A 19505-nucleotide genomic window follows, 5' to 3' on the forward strand; every position below is an offset into this window, starting at 1 on the left:
AAAAGACAGAATTCTGAAGTTAAAGTCAGAATTCTGAGAAAAAAAAACTCAGAATTCTGAGAAAAAAGACAGAATTCTGGGATTAAAGTCAGAATTCTGACTTTTTCTCAGATTAATAATAATAAAAATTACCTTAATTTTAATTTTTTTTTTTCAGTGGCCCTTATCCTCTTCGGTACTAACCATATGGAAGTAAAGGGATAGATTTTTTGTGTGACAGATAGGTGCTATGGAAGTCCAATATTTTTAAGTGACATTTAAAAATAAAATAAGTACAAGAGTTAAAACAATTACAGTGGGCATTTCCACTTGTGGCATTCTACCTGAGCATAAAAACATTGGTTTAATGAATAGCTTTCAGTATTGTATTTGGTTGTCTTGTTGTAGACAATCAGCTTGTTTTCATACTCAGTTTTTGTAAATCAATCTGCCTTTCTAAGTCAAATAAAAAGTGTGTTCCCTTACACTTGTGCTGTTTTTATTTTGTTTTTTGAAACAGTTTTCCTTGTACTTACTTTCTTGTCTGTCTGGATAATATGAGCTCAGTCTAACTGTCCTACAGCAGAGTATGTTATTATTATTCACAGCTGCAATTGCAGGAAAAAAAAATAGTCTACTTATTTATGTTCACCCATATTTATAGTGAAGACAAAAAAGGGTACAGAGGTAAAATAAGAGTAGCTGGTTGCAGGGCTATTACCACAGGACACTAGAATAAAGAAGTGAGAGGTGACACGATTTGAAACAAACCTCAGAATTTTATTCCACATACTGCACTTCAGGTGTCTGCATTTAATTACATCTATCACAAACAAAAATGCCCAATGGTACAAATAAAAACACTTTCAGTGAACAGAGAAATGTGGAATGTTTTTATACTTGGATTTAGTGTTCATTTGTAGACTCAATATTTTTATACAGTATATTTTCTATTTTTTTTCAAAGTAACTTACAAACAATGCAAATAAATAAAAAATCTTTTTTTTCAGATAAAGTGCATATATACTACTACTCTCTCTGTCAATCTCAAAAAGAAAAAATAAATTGTCAAACATGTAACACGAGTATAGACACCACTGATTGGGCAAAGGCCTGAAAGTGAGCACAACAGCTGTAGAATATTACATTACAGTCAGTTTTATGAACCAGGAGCTGACCTGATTACTGGTTTCCTTACATAAAGATACAAAATAACTCCTTCTTAACAGTACAATATATTAGACAGCTATTTAAAAATGTTAATCCATATTCCAGAAGATATAATTAACAGTCAGGTGAAGACCACAACATTGGAGGAGGAATAAACTCATTTTCAAGTGTTTGTTTGATAAATACTGCAAATACTGTGTTTAGAAACATAAATGCATATTCAGTAATCCTATGGCTGATTTTTGTTTTGGTGCTCGTGGCTTCATCACAGAAATGCTCCAACATATTATTCATAAAAACTGCATGGAAACATGTTCAACAGTGGATGTTTTGAGCCACTGGAGGGCAGTAGAATACAACGCAGAATAAATAAAATGTACACGTTGTTTTGGGTACAATCTCGGACATCAAAATAATTTCTTAACCCTCAATCACTTTTAGGTTTAAGAATTGTAGACAGGATATTCATTAAAATAGGAAATTAAAATCAATCATTAAAGATGCATAAAAGGATTGTACAGCCAATTTTACAGAGACAAATTTCCTACTAGCTTTTGGCCACTTCCAGCTTATTATTACAGCTCCCTGCATAGCTGTGCAATAAAGACCTCACATACAACAGCTAGGTAAGTGTTAGAGAGCATTTTGCCAGTGAAAACTGTCATACAGACCAAGCCATAGTTGTTTGAGACTCAAGTTTAAAATTTACTGTTTGAACTTCTACCATGGCATTAAATTGCTGTTGTTGGTTGAATCAGTTTACATATGTAGAGCTTAGTGAAATCAAGATCACTGAAATCAAATGGCTGTCAAATAGTCATATTTTAAAAAGAATCAAATTAAACATGGATCAAAATGTTTAAATGGTTTGCATAAGATTATGTACACTGGATAACTACTGAGTATAGAGGAGATGAATAAAATCAGGGGTGGCAAGAGATAGATGCTTTCCTTGTGAACATTGTTCTTTTCAGCACTCCTGCTGACATAAATGATGCAGATACTTCAATTGGTAAATTACACAGCACAATGTGAGACTTAGATTGATCAATCTGCCCAACTTGTAGTGCTTTACGACAGTCTTTGTGAATATTTTGTTGTAACATCAACATGTTCACTCTAATAAACCCTAACAACCTCAGCTATGGAGCCCTTAATCACCTTGCAGTATGCTACATCCATGACTGTCAGCCTTTCTCGTTTGACAGAAAACAGCCCATGGGTCCACTGTATATGTGCTATTATTAATTCTATACATACTGTTTCCATTTGTTAAAAGTGTAGCAAAGCAATAAGCTATCATTGGATCTTGACCGTTGTGGATTTAGTTCCAGCTTGGTTCCTGTCGTGACCCTTGCTGTGTCAACCGTGTCAAGTGCAATTACTTTAAACACTCTCGCACACTTCTTAACACACAAACTCGCTCACAAACATACTAACGTCCCTTTCGACTGACTGCATGGGTATGGATTTAAATGCATGAAAATGAACTGCTGACATGGCTGCCTGCTGTGGTAATGTGAGTGTTTGTGCATGTGTGTACGTCTATGTGTCTGTGTGTGTGAGCAGGCTACAGTTAGAGGCAGAGGGAGAGGAGAAGGGCTGTGGTAGCCCTCCTGCAAAGGAGAGATAAGCTCTGAGCCTGAGCTCTGTTAGCCTTGTAGCCTTCAAGAACCACCAGAAATAGACCCAAGGTGGCTTCACACACACACACACACACACACACACACACACACACACACACACACACACACACACACACACACACACACACACACACACACACACACACAAACACAAACACAAACACACACGCAGAACCACTGTGACAGGCAGACATTGCTGGACATTGTTTGATGTGACATTCACTGCTGTGTCTGACTGTGCACATCAGCCCAGGAAACTGCTGCATGAGGAGGAAATAAGCTTAATCATGTTGCTTGATTTTACCCGCTGTATCCAAACTGAGGCTGTGTGTCTTTGTGTTGTTTGATGCAAGATTTACATTTTGCCTGCGCTTCAGTCCCTCCCCTGTATCATTGTCCTATTTGAAGGACAGGTGAAGACAAAAAGGCTGACTGAAGGACAAAATAGAGTGTCTGGATTTGGTATTCACAGTATTCAGCATGTTTTGATCGGTAAAGCACTTTTTGACCTTCTTGTACCTATAATACATGTACAGTACATAACCATATGACATGCGTTCACATAGACCCACACAAAGATACATCTGGTAAAGTGTTCCACATCACATTAAGAGTCTTCTTATTAAATACTTTATAAAAGAAAAACAAAAGAAAATGCACCTTTACAGTAGACTACTTTACTCTTGGTTTTAAGTTAGAGTCAGTCAATGATCGGAATCAATAAATAACATTTTATATACATTTAAACTGGAATGTACATTGCTTTAAGTGCTTTACTTCTGTTGCATTGTTCTTCAAAAAAGGCATCTTTTCCTTCTTACTTAGACCAGTTAAGGAGTCAGATTTTAGGGGGGGTGCTACCTGTTGCAGCCCTCTCTAGAGGTGAACCAGCAGGACTTTGTGTCACCACTGCAGCTCCAACAACCACTCGACCTCCTGCAAGAGTGTCAGACTTTGCTGCTGTGCCTCCCTGCTTCTCCTCTGCTGCCTTACTCTGGTGCTCTTTGCTCTTGGCCCCCTCCTGAGAGCCCAGCTTGATTGGTCCGAGGACGTTTTTGGCCACAGTGGTCAGCTGACTGACAAAGCTTGTCTTGTCGCCGGGGGAGACGGGCCGTGATTTACAGAGGGAAGGTCCACACAGGGAAGGGGCGACAGAAGTCGGGGAAGGGGAGGGGGAAGGTGAGTGCTCCTCCACCACCTCCAGGCGACATTTGTCCTCCCAGTCCAGAGTTCCTCGATAGCAGTTGACTGGCCCAAGCCCCTGCCTTACCTTACCGAGGGAGAGCGGCTGTCCATGTGGGGGGACGGCAGGCACGAGAATGCGAGCTGGGAGTTTGGGGCTTTTAGGGCTGATGTCCTGAGTTCTTGAGTCGCTGCTTTCTACTTTTCTCAGGCTGTCCCCCATGCCTGATGGTTTAAAGGTTTTGCCCATGCTTGGAGGACCTGCTGTCACTATGGCGTTCATGCTGAAGGATTTGTCTGGGGTACAAACAGAGCTTTTGGTGAAAGCAGCAGCAGGTAAACCAGGCTTCAAACTCTTGTGGTTTCCTTCCTGCTTTGGTTCAGTTCTGCTTCCTAGCTGCTCCTGGGCATCTCTGCCACTAGATAACAAACTTTTGACAGCTCTGAGGTCTGGCTGTTTGGGAATGAAGTCTACCAGACTCTTTTCAGGCCCCCTGTGACCAACTAGACCTCCTGTTGTTTTGGTCGAAGTGCTTGGAGTCATTGCTTTTGTGATTTCTGCACTTATCCTGGAGCTTGGTCCAGCCTGTGAGCCCAGGGGCAGATCAGCTGTATGAGGTTTTCTTGTTAAGGATGATGGGGACACTGTTGCTCCCATCCGACCCAGTCTCTCCATGACTGTCCCAGTATCAGAGTCCCTCTCTCTCTCCCTCTCCCTCCCTCGTTCCCTCTCTTCTCTCTCCCTCCCTGCCAGAAGCGTTTCCCTGCTGAGTGGTGACTCCTGTCTTCCCAGCCTCCTCACAGGCTTAAGGACCCCGGTCTCTGGGGTAGAAGGGGATGAAGATGAGTGCAGGGGCGGAGGATTAGGAGGCAAATTCTCCCCATCTGTCTCCAGCAGGCTTTGAAGGCCGAGCTCGCAGAGGAAGGCATCCTTCCTGTACTCAGAATGCTGCACCTCCAGGCTGTGCTTCCTCAGCGGACCCCCCAGCCCTCCTGTAGAGCTGGACTGGGTCAGAGGCGAGCCCAGCTTCTCTGCTGACTGCACCCGTTTGAGGAGAGGTGATCGTGGGGGTTCAGCGCTCTTGGGTCTGGGTCGGACCACTGGAGGAGAGGAGTGAAGCTTAACAGGAAAGGACTGGGTGGTGTTGGAGCTTCCCACAGTGTGGCCCGGTAATGGTGGCGGAGAAGACTGGGTCGGGGAAGGTGTGTGGGCCAGCGGGGACAGGGGGATGTTACCGGCAGACTTACAGCGGGCAGAGCGGTACTGGTGGCGGAGTTTAGGGGAGAGGCCATGCAGGGAGCTGGGCCTCATGTGCTGAGAGGGAGCAGGGGAGTTTGGAGTGCTGGAGGCTGGAGAGCTGCTTTGAGAGGAACCTAAAGGTAAACAAGGAGAGCAATTAACATACACTAAAGCCCTGGAGAATAGACACATTCATTTGAGTCCAAGGTGTGTCTTTAAGGACCAATAAAAGGACAAAAAAATTCTGGCTCAATTTCTAGGCCATAGAGTACATATGCATAACTTCTAATCCAAAGAAAACCATGTCTTATTTTTCTCTTAATGCTTTTAGAGAGGAACTTATTACGGACATTTTTCAGTTTGAACACATGTATATGTAATGTCCTACCCAGGTATGAGGGCTCAGGGGTGGAGCGGTAGCCCTGAGTCGGGGAGCGGGCAGACAAGCTGTGAGTCGGGGAGCCAGGAAGACTCTCGCTGGAGGACAGAGAGCGATTCAGAGAGGACAGACTGCGGCTGGTGTGCAGCAGGTTGGACTGCTTTGTGATCTTACGGAACAAGGAGTTACGCTTCTTACTGCAGGACAGAAAGACAAGATAGAAAATAAGATTGAAACTGGTGGAAGTTTGACAAGGCCCCGAAGAAACAAATTCACACATTACACAGTTAGAAGATAAAATCTTCTTGATAGCAGGGGCATTGATAGAAAGATTGTTAAAGTTTTTTAAATGTAACTGTAGCTGTTCGTCAAAAGTCTCCAGCATTGAATATTTACTTGGAACATGATGTCAACTGATTCAAGTTTCCTTCGGTGTACCTGTCCTGACTGTCCTTTCCCATGGTCCTCTTGTTTCGTCTGGCCATCTTACACTTGTAGCTGGCTTTGCGGGCAGGACCCACTTTGATGGAGGTGTTCTCGAAAGGTGTGGTTGTCACTGTTACCTTGTTTCCACTCTGAAAAGATCAACGACAGTAAATGATTCATATGATTGCTAATTATATTCCTTTATTTGCAGAATATAAAGCTGCAATCCTCATAGCTACACAGGAGCTTAGATCACTTTGTCTGAGTACATAAATAGCCTGCTCTTAAATTAACAACTTATAAATAGACTACTGGAGCCTTTTCTCTGACAGATATAGAAGACAGAAATATTGATATCACCAATATAAAGTATAGTTCAGAGAGTTCCCTGCTGCCTACTTTTAAGATGAGCTCCACCACTTCAGTGTGGACCAGACCGTGAACGGGCTCCCCATTGACATGGGTGATAAGGTCACCAGCACACAGACCAGCTTCCTGGGCGGGGCCGCCATCCTCCACATGCTGCAAGTTGACCAAAACACATTCAAGTTAAGAGAAAATCATAAAAATGAAGAGGAAAGTGCTAAAATTGTAGACAATAATCTAAAAAAGTGAAACAATCAATCCTAATATAAGTCTTTAACTTTGAGTTTAGATTGTCTACATATCTGTGAAGCTAGATGAGATGAAAGCATTGTTTTCTTCTCAGTTGGGTTGTCAAAACTTCAAGCATGTATTTCTTAGCAGAAAATCTGTGACTGTTAAAGAAATAAGAAATTCACCTGGTAAAATTTGCACAACAAATACAAAATGAAGCAGCCCTTCAACAGTTTGAGGTGTTGCTTTAAGTTCCTGTTTATCTACTGTCTACTGTTCCAACCCCGTTTAAAAACACAAAGATAAATCTTACAGCACGAGACAAGATTCTCAAAATTGAACACCAGACAACAATTGACTTACCCAAACGATGTGATGCACACTGTAGATGTCACTGTCCCCGATGTAGACCCTGATGGCCCTTAGAGTGAAGCCGTACTTCTTTCCAGACCGATGGATGGTGATGGGAGATCGCAGTATGCTGACCACTGGGAAGAAGTCTCTGCTGGGTGAAGAGTCTCGGGATGAGGGGTTGGAAGAGAAGGAATGAGGGGACATGGGGCTGGCTAGCGGAGAGAAGCCACCGTGCTGCTCCACTGAAGCCAGACAGAGAGGGAGAGGAGAAAAGTTCAACTCTGTAAGATTCAACAGTAAATAAGAATCTAGTGTTTTATTGTGTCTCTCACCTGAGGGGATGATGACAGACAGGGCTGTAGCAGAGGCTGACTTGGTGACCTTGTTTCCAGCTCTTGAGTTGCGCTTCTCCCCATCACCAGACAGATGCTGATGTCTCGCCCTGCGGAGGACCAGGTCATTAGTGGCCCGAGGCCCAAGAGGGTCGTACAGAGGGGTCATCACATCTCGTCCGGCTGTTGCAGGTCCTGCGGATAATATAGCAATGGCCGCGGTAACTCCAGGTGTCTCTCCCTGTCGAGGGGATTTGTCTGCAAAGGTGTAGAGTCAGGTAGAAAGCATAGATTAGAGAGGAAAATAGCAACGCTAAGCATTTTCCAGCAGCTCACTGACTCAGCAAAAGCTATGTAATAAGGTATTACGAGCTGCTTTTTCACCTCCTCCTCTCTAACCCAGCTGCTTTCTCTCTCTGATTTATTCATTATAACTTCTCCTACCAATTCCCCTCCTATTTCCTCTCTTAATGGCCTTTCTTATAAATTTCTGCTGCATTAGAGACATCCTCATGCCAACACACCTGCTCCATTGATCTCCTTCAGACTGTTCCTCTGCTCCAGGAGGCTCGGTGAGGGGACGCTGGTTCCATCCAGGGAGGTTCCACGCATCTTGATGGGCACCTGGCGGGACAGGAAGTCCGGCTCGCCATCCTGAGGTGAGGCAAAACGATGTGTGTCCATCAGGGCTGAAAAGCGTCTGCGGGCACCGAGGGGTGGGCTCGCATCCCCCTCCATGTACAGGGACTCTGAACAAGACAGGCGCTTCCTGCACAGACACAGTCACAAGAGATGATGTAGACGGTGTTATATCGCTGGTCTATACTTATGCATGATGCAGTTTGAGGATGAATACAGTAGGTGTTGTTGACATTTTCACCACCTTAGTTTAGCATATTAACCTGACAGCATTAGTGTTGCAGGTACTTAGGACACTTACAATGAGGTTTTGGTGAGTTACGCTGAAGCTAGACATCACTGTTGTATTAAAAAAACTCTACAGTGCAAATCTAATTGAAGATCTGAATGAATGTAATGAGCGGTAAAGGGAAGTAATCATAGCTGATGAGATGCTGATAATCCATATTCGATGTAAAAGAGAAAAAAATCCAATATGTAAAAATTAATAAAGGAGCAACTTTGACTTCATGAAACTTGCTCCATTGTTAAAGCAGAAAGTGATGATTTCATTTTTTATGTGATGCCAAGAGATTGAATCGTACACATGTGCATCCTATACTCAGGTACATTATAGGTATGTGAAGCAGCAGACATCTGTTTCTAGAACACTCTAAATTTAGAACTTTTTGGTAAATTATGTTTATGTTTTATGTCTTTGTAAGCTGCTTAAAGTCTGCATACAGTCTGAGCAGAATGATCCTTAATGGATCTGGATCCCTTTGTGAGATTATTTTTTTCTAGTAAGATAAAACTAAAAGCCTTCTTTCAAGGTGAAGAGAGGTCTACTTTCATTTTAATCTCCTACAAAATAATCACCAACAGATTTGAACAGATATTGTCAATTATCAATGAGGAGTGAAGAAATTGTGTCTATAGACTTTAACCATCTGTTCTAAATATTCCTGTATTACCAGTAATCCCTGTTTATTTGTAACCTGGTCTGGAAGTTGTAATAAAGCTATCATTTATTAGTAGAAGCACGAGCAGCAGTTTTTGCTTAATTTATCAAATAATTGTGATAAAACGGACACATTAGAGACATATTAAGTTTCAGTGATGCACATTAACTAGTTATCAACTTTCCACCTCTGCCTAGTTTCCAAAGTTTGTAGAGGTAGGATTTGTTGCTGGGGTTTGACTGAAACAGTAACACAGTTATTTTTATCCAAAAAGTGTCAAAACTCAGTGTCAGTGAGACAGAAAGCAGTTATTCAAACACACTGAGATATGTGACAGCTACTGCTTCTGAAAAAGAAAAAAAAACCTTCAGGGAAGCAAATTCTGAACAGCTTCAATCTTCTTAGTAAGTTTACAGAGCATCTCAACACATTTACTTTCAACAACCTGCCTCTAAAAAACACCCCTTACTGAATGGTCTACTTCACTCACATCTCAGGAGATCCAGTCCTCCAGCTCTTGTCTCTCATGCTGAAGCTGCCCAGGCTCTCTCTCTTGGTTACCTTGTCCTCCCTCGGGCCCTTGTGCTCCCGACGGGACACAGAGGTCGTAGCTTTCTGCTCCAGCTGAGACAGATGCTCCATGCTGCTGTACACCTGCAGGGGGACACAGACAGATCAATAAGCACTTTGTGTGTTAGCAGCATAGACATTATAAAATATGAACGTAGTATCTGTGATGTCACCCATCTAATTCTGAAGCGCTCTTTTGAGGCTAATCATCGGCGGCAGCCATATTGCTGCTGCCGAGTGATTGTGCCAACAGCTACAGTGTTCCCGCCTGTCAATCCGTTCAGCTGTACCTCTCATTGGAAGACTCGTAATCTAAATATCTTTGAAATCGCAATTCACCCCCCGTACAATGTGCGCCGATGGAGATATGAGCTATCCAGACTACACTCGTCTTTTGTACCAGGCTGTTAATACGTTTATTTCTGCTTTAAAGATCATCTTTTTTGTATTGGTGTGTATGTGGTTCCGGGTACTTCCGGAGCCAGCCTCAAGTAGTTTCTCGATGAAGTGCAGTTTTTAGCACTTCCACATTGGACTCATATTTTTAGGCCGGAGGTTGCCGCTTGGTAAGTAGTTATTAACAATTTCCACTGAATTTGTTTAAATTTCCTACGTTTAAGGCTGATTTATTAAAAATCATAAATATATTTAGAGCAAACTTTGTGCATTACTGCCTATTGCCTGTTACATGTAGTGTCCTACAGGAAGGAGTTTCATTAAGAGCAATGAAGCTCTACAATAAATCAATGAAAAAAATTAAATGTACTACTTCTAAGGGTTGTTTTACTATTAAGAATTTAACAATAATTAGAAGCCCATAACTAAAGTTTAATAAAGACATCACAGAATTAAAAATCAGATAACAGAGAAATCTACCAACATGAAATGAATTCTGCTAAAAATGGGATTCCTTTCTTTAATTTATCTAATTTGTTTAACTTAAAAGGAAGGAAAACAGCAAGTTGATAAAAAAAGGATGATTACTACTTTCAAATGGTGCACTCAATGCAGACCCCACTGTGTATGTGTATTCACTAAAGGTCTTTAAACACCTGCTTAGTTTAAACAAGGCCACTCCACAGCTCTCAACTGCAGCTTCAAAGTCGCCTCAGATTATGTTAAAATTGGGCACTCCATGAAGTACTTGAGTTTGTCTCTGGAGCTCCTTCATGACTTCCCAATGCAAACATAAGAGGATGAAGCGGGTGAAAGACAGAGGGGAGGCAGATGGAGAGACAGAGCAAGTGAGAGAGAGACAGAGAGACAGAGAACATGGGAGAGTCACATGAGGGAAAAATGAGCATGAACTGAGGAAATCACACTCCTGAGGAAATGTGTGACAGAAAAAACACACTGGCATACTGAGGAAGAGACACAGATTAGAAACAAAATATATTTGAATCAGGACAGAGGGGTGGTGAAAAAAGAGAATGTAGCAGCTCAGGTGATTAAAACACTAATCTCCAAAATGGGGGAGAAAAAAAGAGCATGAAGGAGCCTCCAGATTAAAGGTACAAGAGCTTCTGTGTGGCTTAAAATAGAAACAGGAGACAAAAGGGAATAATGGTGTAAAAGTGACTGAAACAGTCCTAATCTACTGCTATGAGACCTGAGTCCAGCCCCCATATGTACTGCCTGACCTTATGTTATCTCTTTTTCTTCTTCCTTATCTGATTCTTTCAAATGATAAAAAAGTGCCAAATATGTGTCTGTGTAAAAATATAACAGTTTGACACGGAGAGAGAAAAAAGTGGTAAATTGTCACAGAGGGTAAAAGAGAGAGAGATGAAAGAGGAGAGAACAGCAGACAAAGACAGAGTCAGACCTTGCTGAAGCGAGGAGAGCAGGAAGAGAACTGTCTGATCTCCACAGGCTCGTCATCATTGGTGTCATCCTCGTCGTACGTATTGATGTGATGATAACGATCCGAGCGTGCTGGAGGTGAAGGGAGACAGAGGGTGAAATATACAAGCTGTCACCTTTACGTAAAGTGTGCATTTCTTAAAGGAACGGTGTCAGAGAATTATTGTACAGCCTCATAAAGCCAATAGTGATGTGGCTGTTTTACTTTACAGATACATGTATCTAGAGGGGGACGTACTGTCAAAGTAACTGGTGTCCTCCTCTGACTCGAGGTGAGGGACAAATTCAGCTTTCTGTCTCAGCAAACTGTTCCAGTCGAGCTCATTGAAGAATGAGTGCTGCTTCACCTCAAAGGCTCCACCTGGAAGCAAAATATACAGTTTATCAGCATCATTTGAAGAACAGAGTGGATGACTAAAACACTTGAAGTGGGTTTTATCACTGTTTTTAAATCATTTTATCTGTAACCCTTTATTTCAATCAACTATATGACAAAATGTGTGTGAGTGTGTGTCATAGTGACAAGCCCAGAGATAGTATCATCCAATTAGTTCCACACAGACTGTATACAAAATATGGATGACAAGACAGCTCCCCAAAAGTGAAGCCAAATAATTTAGAGCCCCTACTGACAGATATAGGTCATAAAGCCAGTTTCCTCCATGTCGATATAACTGACTGTGCAAACTCTGGCCTCAGATATCCTATAAATAGCACTATGCAGTCCTCATACTGATGAAAAAATGGGCGCAGAGCTCTGATATTAAGTTAAGGCAAAAGTTATTACCTGTACCCAACCTCACAAGAGGGTTGGTCTGCAGCAGAGCAGAGATGAGAGAGAGGGCATCACCAGGCAAAGCCTCGTCACCTTCTGGCCAAACTATATTGTCTAAAATAATAGAGAGCAAACAGTTTACTGATCATGAAAGTAAAACTAATTTTCCAAACTTTGTGTTACACATAAGATGGAATACTTTTAGTACTTCTAACCATTAGCTACTCACCACAAAGCAAGACAATTAGTAAACCTTACTGAATACATACTGTAAGGTTTCACTTGTTTGCTCCTCATTCCTCAAACGTGTCTTCAGAACATTGGGTCATTTTCATTACATTTCCTCACCTGTGATGACCTGTCCAAACAGTTCCTCTGGAGTGTCTCCAAAGAAAGGCACACAGCCTACCAGGAACTCATAGAGGATGATGCCCATGGCCCACCAGTCCACCGGTTTTCCATAACCCTGGCGGAGAATCACCTCTGGAGCGATGTACTCTGGGGTACCACAGACCTGAGTCCCCCAAAAAACAATATTATCCCAGTTAATACCACTCAGAACATTTCAGTTAAATCTGAGATCTCTTTTTTTGAGAATTAAAGATGAAGAGAGCCGTTAGCTTCTTCCTAAATACATTGACAATGACATGCCCCTGTGATGAAAGCTAATGAGAAACTAAAAGCAGTGAAAACTGCTGACAGCAAAATTGGTTGACTTTCCAGGTAACTTGGAACTGGTTTCTGGAAAGAAAAAAAATTAAAGGTTGAGATTGAAGTGTCAATTTAAGTGTTGTAAAAAAAACTACTTAATTGAATGACTTTGCTTAGAGAGGTCACATAGGTGTCTGGGGTGAGATGTCAAAATGTGCAAACAACACTAAAATAAGTTGCAGTGCTTGATTCCATGTTCACACTGTTCTGTTTTACATCCTCTCTCTTGATTATTCTATGTTTAAATCTAAAAATCAGGCACATGTGCTTTCTACTTAAACATGTGTTGGAGTGTGTCTCGCAAGCTGTCTTACACAACGGGGACATCATTATTAAGTGAATGAGAAACACTGCCCTAATCAGAACCACCGCTAGAACATGAAAAGCAAACCTGCAGATGGAGTTCATTACTGTCAGACAAACAGATGTCTGCTTCCACTCAGATGAGCTGGAGGACACAGGGGCCAAACTGACTGATTATGACCGCTTTGACTCGGTGCATAAACAATAGCTGTGATTGCAAAATGAGACTGGGAAGGAGATGGAGAGTATTAATGGTTCACAAATTCGGACTACACAGGAAGCATCGTAATGCAGAGTCTTTATTTGGAGATTATTGATTTTGCCTGATGACTTGGCAGGTTAGCACGCAAGGCTAGATGAGACTAAAAGATGCTTTCGCTGCTCATTCACCATCAATTCTTTTTCACTAATGTTGCATTAGCCCATTAATACTGCTGCTGAATAAGTGTCCGTCTGTAGCCTTCACTCTTTTACATTCTGTTGATTCTGTCCATAAACCGTCCATTCAGATACTGTACCTGCTTATCCAGGAACTCTCTGGCGTCTTTCTCAATGTGTCCCTCGTACAGGTTGGTGGTGAGGCTCATTAGACCCATCTTCGACAGGCCAAAGTCTGTTAGCTTGATGTGTCCCATGGAGGTGATCAGCAGACTGTTCAACAGAAACATACCATGAGGAAAGGAGTCACATAATACACCAGAGTGAGAGTACAAAAGTGGAAACATAGGTGGGGGAAAATGACTGATGCTCTAATCCCTAATGTGTTTTTCGGTTTAGTTTACATGCGAGTCTATTTGTTAACCTAAGAGTGATGAAAATAATAAAGTGGTATTCAGATCCCTTAGATGTACACGAATGTTACATGTGTAATGTCTGATACACCATGTTCTTCAATATTTCGTATCTCTTGTCCTATCTTAAGTTTGAGTACCAAACAGGTTGTCATTCGATTTTTAGCAGTGCTCCCTGGTTTGTTTTCCTTGACAACAGACAACAATTTGAAAGCAGCGTCTGCTAATTTTTTACCTTTGAAGGCAGGAAAACAAATTATAAACACAAACAGGAAAGCAACAACATCAGCTTGCACTTGTTATAATACAATTCCTAGAAAAAAAATATCTATGCTTCCAGCGTTTACAGAACAACATAATCACTGATCTGGAGCTCTGTTATCATCAAACTGATGAATGTAAGCTCAATACTTACTCTCTCTTAAGATTAATGTTTGGTCTGCAGTAACTGTTGAGGAAAATGTCTGGTTCTTTAGCAGATATGTGCTCCACTATTTTTTAAAAGCCTTGGCCAAGCTTGTTTGCTTTGGGCAGTGAATAACTCTTATTTTGAGAAACTTCATGAAATAAATTGCCTGAAACAAGTCTAACAGTTATGTTCCTTGCTGTAAAAAAACAATGAGATGGTCAATGCCAAAAAGCTCATGAAAGCAGAGAGGAGCTGCAGTTGCGTGATTGTCTGTTACATTACACAGTCATTTGATTCCGAGTAAATATGAAAAATATGGATCAGAGCAGCATTAAACACTCACTTGTCTGGTTTGAGGTCTCTGTGGACGATACCATAGTTGTGAAGGTACTCAAGGGCCAAAACGGTCTCTGCAAAGTACATCCGTGCCAGCTCCACAGGCAGAGCCCCGATGTTCTTCAACAAAGTGGCACAGTCACCACCTGGGAAGACAGAAACAACACAAGTATTGGTTGAAGAGTGGGTGGACTTAGCTTTTTCAAGTTTGGAGAGAAAGACAGTATTCCTGCTTGAGAAATGTTGAATAAAAGTAGTTCAGACAAACTGGACAAAAGACAGAATCATAAGGAAAGCATCATTACATTTGATTCATAAAAATAGAATACTAATGGCTGTGGTGTATTTGTGCTTATGAATTGGTATTAACATTTAATCTGTATATGTCAGTTTTTTTTGGCACGTCATCTCTACACCAATGGGAGACACTTACGACTACCCTTCATCCTTCAGCATTGTCTGTACTAAAAACAGCATGTGCATATGCATTGACTGAAAATGTAATGTATTTGAAAACTAGCCAGAGTCACAGCACTGTGCTGAGCTGCCCTTCAAAAATCCCATCAGGACAAGAAAGATGAGCAGGGCTAGTGCAGCATCTACTGACCTTTTTTGACTTTCATGTTCGAGAACCATCGTGAGAGTGAAATAGGAGTCTTTTTGGCCCTTCTGGAAGAATGAGTGAGTGATTATACTGCACCACTGAAGTGAGAAACTGGTGCAAACTTGAACTTAAAGGTCACAATCACTAAAAGCAAAGAGTACTTAAAACCGAAAAGGTCATCAAGTCCCAGAAAAAAATGATTTAAAGAGAAAAAACAAGTGTTGTTATTTAGTGAAAAGTATTTCATAGAAGTGCTCTATCAGCAATAAGAAGTCAGAGAGGGGAGGCTGAAAAGAGTTGTTATTTTTCAACAAGCCAAACAGAAACCTAAGCTGATGCTGGCAGAGAAAGAAGTCACCCATCCATAGAGGACTCATAGAATCCTAAACATCTTTTTAATCTGAGACCACTCTCAGTGTAATAAGTGCATGCAAGCATGTAGTATGCAAAACAAGATGACAGAGATCACAAAGATTACAGAGTCCCTTACCCTCAACATATTCCATGACCATGCACAGATGTCTCCGCGATTCAAAAGAGCAGAACATGGAGACGACAAACGGGTTCTCTGCGAAGGTGAGGATGTCCCTCTCCACAAAAGCCTGCTGGATCTGATTCCTCAGGATCAGATTCTGCTTGTTGATCTTCTTCATGGCAAAACGCTGACGTGTCTCCCTGTGGCGCACCAGATAGACGGCACTGTAGTGTAGACAAGACAGAGGAGCAAAAAGTCAAAGTCGGAAGGACTGCCAACATGAGGGAAGGGGAAGAGACAGCAGGGTGATTGGATAGTACAGGGGAAATCAAGCCTTAAAACTCTTCTGCATTACATGTAAAGCCCAAGTCAGTAACCTTAGATTTTTCTTCAATCTTGATCTGAGTTTTTGAAGTCTACAACAGAAAAATATCTTGCAACAACATGTGTGCTCATCAGGAGCAAGAGGACACTACATGTTATGGCTTTAAAATCCTTTACAGTCAATTAGTTGTGAGATTAATGTAAAAGTCCAATTGGCATGGAGCAACAGCTCACTCGTAAAGCTGAAACAGGCCACATCATTTCAGTCACGACATGTTCCTGTAAATAAATAAATCTGCAAACGATCTGTGTCAGTGAGTGCCCGCCTCTTAATATATTTTAAGAAGGTCCAGTCTAAATCACACAACCAGTCAACACTGACTTGCACAAAACTAGCCAATATGTGGGCATACAAAAGTTGCTATATTAACCAATGTATGTATGTTGATCAGCTGTCAGTGTTTCTGTCCTCTAAGTTTGACATGACTGGGGGGTGGAACAGATATTTTAAATGACAATGGTTGGCATGCATGTTTGGTGAGTCATTCAGTGGGAGGGGCTTAGCCGAGTGATATGATATTTTTATTAACAGTGTATGTATAATATAGCTGAGGGGGAGGCAGATTTTTTTTTTCCATTGGAATGTTTGTGTAGTTTACTGCTACTTTCATTCTTTAACATACAAAGAAACCATAACAGAACAAAAGGAACTGAACTTTGCAGTAAAATACTAATGAGTAGGAAACATTTAGATGGATTTGAATATTTAGACCATTTACTAAAAATGTTGCTTGTTTCAGATTGGTATCTACAGAACACTTTCTCGTAATTGTGTGGTTTCTCTCATTTAGAACTCATTTTACCAAAATGTTTCTGCATCCGTGACAGCAGTGCTATTATGAGGGTGGACTTAATCTACTTTCCACAGTCCTGATGCATCTCTTATTGACCTTCTTTTATCAACTCTTCATGTAGCACTGTGTATTTGAATCTTTTATAAAAGCAGTGATGTAGCGCCTTGCTAATATTCCAACCACTAAAAGCACTTTACACTACACACAATGATTGCTCCATTCACAAACACATGCATGCTGCTCTGTAGGATCTGATTCTCACACACATTGATTCACACATTCACATTCTGCTGGCATAATATTAAGGAACAATTTAGGGTTCAATTTCCAAGGACACTCTGATATTTGATCAAACTGTCAATCTTTTCATCAATGGATGATCTGCTTTATCCAGCCAAAACCCCCCATGATATTCAATACCAAGTATCAATTTTTATTTTTATCTTGACTTATTAAGTACCATGAATACAAAAATAGTAAAAACATAAAATCAAATTTCCTCCTTATGGATCTAAGTTAAGATGTACAGGGTTCCCACTCTTTTCCAGGGATCATTTTCCAGGACATTTCCAGGACATTTTCATTGATGATCAAGCTGGTATGACCGTCTAAATTTAGTTCCTAATTTAGTTCCTAAATAGTCTAATACGTTCCTCTCAGTGGAAGTCTACATTGAAAGACATGTAGTCTATGGCTATCAATGAAATCATCTCTTACGTACTTAAAAATGATGGCAAATTGATAATAGAATAATGCAACCACAGATGTACAGCACTTCCCTTTATTAGTGCAACCAAGAAACAATGATGGGCAACTCTCATCTCAGCTTTCTCTTTTCTCAAAAAATATAAAATGAGCTAAGAAAAAAACAAAAGAGCCTGCAAAGGATTCAGGAATCTGCCTTACTGAAATAATTACATAATAATAATGATCAGAGGATCAGTGCTTTAAAGACCTAAATATATCTGAATGACAAAAATGGCCACAAATGTTTCTCAACTCAACTCAGACTCAAAATATACCTGCTTAATCATGATATTCATCCTGCTAAGTGGTCGATATAAAACAAAGCAAATGTCACGTTTTTTTATTTGAGTTACCGTAAACTCTGAAAAAATCGCACTGGTGTAAAGACGCACTCTGTATTTGAAGATCTCTCAGTGATTTAAAAAAATGTAAACTGTCTTCCTGCATGGCGATGTCTATTATGATCAGCGATGTCTACAACGTGGAGTTTCTGTGCAGCTGTGTCGCTCTTTTTGTTCCGTTTGTTTTCACTATCGGGAGTTTGGACTCCTACTAGCTAGAGCAGGGGTTCTCAAACTTTTTGGAGCCAGGGACCCTTTACAGGTGAGAAAATTGTCCATGGCCCCCTCATAATTGTAACACAGATTAAGCACATTAGTGATGTGTCATGATCAAAAGCTGCGGCTCTGAGAGCCGATGCTTTATAGTGCATCAGAACAGCCGGCTCGCATCAAGAGAGAGCCGGCTCCCAGTTTTTTCCTTTCGCTGCTTAGCTCTCACAGTGCTCAGCCCCAGCTCTGCTCACGGCAGAACTTTTTTTTGATTGGTCAGCATGGCGGCCATGCGGCTAATCATATGTGAGGGTATAGGATACAGGTGATGGAGGGGAGGCTGTGTATCCTGGCTTCATCTGTTCCTTCAGAGAGAGTCTTCTTGAAGACAGGGCAAATACTCACTGAGAAGAGAAATCGGATCAGCCCATCCAAGCTGAGGCATCTGATTTTTCTCAATGCCAACCTGAGGACATTAATAATGTTTGCTAGAGTTTGGTTCTGGTTCTGTTTGCTTGAGTTTGGTTCTGGTTCTGTTTGCTCGAGTTTGGTTCTGGTTCAGTTTGCTTGAGTTGGTTCTGGTTCTGTTTGCTTGAGTCCGGTTCTGGTTTTGGTTCAGTTTGCTTGAGTTCGGTTCTGGTTCTGGTTCTGGTTCTGTTCTGGTTCTGTTCTGGTATGGTTCGGTTCTGTTCTGGTTCGATTCTGGCTCAAGTCTGGTTCAGTTCTGGTTCGGTTCTGGTTCGGGTCTGGTTCGGTTCTGGTTTGGTTCTGGTTGAAGTCCCGTTCGGTTCTGGTTCTGTTCTGGTTCGGTTCGGTTCTGGTTCGGTTCTGGTTCGGTTCTGGTATTGTTCTGGTTCGGGTCTGGTTCGGTTTTGGTTCGGTTCTGGTTCGGGTCTGGTTCGGTTCTGGTTCGGTTCTGATTCGGTTCTTGTTCTGTTCTGGTTGAGTTTGATTCTGGTTCTGTTTGCATGAGTTTGGTTCTGGTTTTGGTTCAGTTTGCTTGAGTTCGGTTCTGGTTCTGGTTTGGTTCTGTTCTGGTTCGATTCTGGTTCAAATCTGGTTCGGTTCTGGTATGGTTCTGGTTCGGTTCTGGTTAAGTTCTGGTACTGTTCTGGTACGGTTCTGGTACGTACCAGAACCGTACGGTTCTGGTACGGTTCTGGTTCGGTCTAGTTCGGGTCTAGTTCGGTTCTGGTTTGGTTTTGGTTCAAGTTTCGTTCGGTTCTGGTACAGTTCTGGTTAGGTTCGGTTCTGGTTCAGTTCCGGTTCGGTTCTGGTTCAGTTCTGGTAGGGTTCTGGTTTGGTTC

The 19505-nt window shown here is 41.5% G+C and overlaps 1 protein-coding gene across 2 annotated transcripts in view; it reads right to left on the reverse strand.

Annotated features, from left to right (window-relative positions):
* Nucleotides 1-738: 738 nt before the first annotated feature.
* Nucleotides 739-19505, reverse strand: part of mast1a (microtubule associated serine/threonine kinase 1a) — an 80961-nt gene continuing 62194 nt past the window's right edge. For both annotated transcript variants that reach the window (XM_034688993.1, XM_034688994.1), the window contains exons 13-27: nucleotides 15738-15946; nucleotides 14651-14789; nucleotides 13626-13758; nucleotides 12442-12607; nucleotides 12106-12207; nucleotides 11557-11679; nucleotides 11281-11390; nucleotides 9376-9539; nucleotides 7830-8074; nucleotides 7306-7563; nucleotides 6983-7215; nucleotides 6422-6544; nucleotides 6035-6171; nucleotides 5606-5793; nucleotides 739-5351 (exon numbers count right to left, since the gene is read on the reverse strand). In XM_034688993.1, coding sequence (XP_034544884.1) covers nucleotides 3634-5351; nucleotides 5606-5793; nucleotides 6035-6171; nucleotides 6422-6544; nucleotides 6983-7215; nucleotides 7306-7563; nucleotides 7830-8074; nucleotides 9376-9539; nucleotides 11281-11390; nucleotides 11557-11679; nucleotides 12106-12207; nucleotides 12442-12607; nucleotides 13626-13758; nucleotides 14651-14789; nucleotides 15738-15946 — 4048 coding nt within the window. In that variant the 3' untranslated portion in view covers nucleotides 739-3633. The remainder of the gene's footprint in view (nucleotides 5352-5605; nucleotides 5794-6034; nucleotides 6172-6421; nucleotides 6545-6982; nucleotides 7216-7305; nucleotides 7564-7829; nucleotides 8075-9375; nucleotides 9540-11280; nucleotides 11391-11556; nucleotides 11680-12105; nucleotides 12208-12441; nucleotides 12608-13625; nucleotides 13759-14650; nucleotides 14790-15737; nucleotides 15947-19505) is intronic.

Source organism: Notolabrus celidotus, chromosome 7, assembly GCF_009762535.1.
Source record: "Notolabrus celidotus isolate fNotCel1 chromosome 7, fNotCel1.pri, whole genome shotgun sequence".
In the NCBI taxonomy this organism is placed as follows: domain Eukaryota; kingdom Metazoa; phylum Chordata; class Actinopteri; order Labriformes; family Labridae; genus Notolabrus; species Notolabrus celidotus.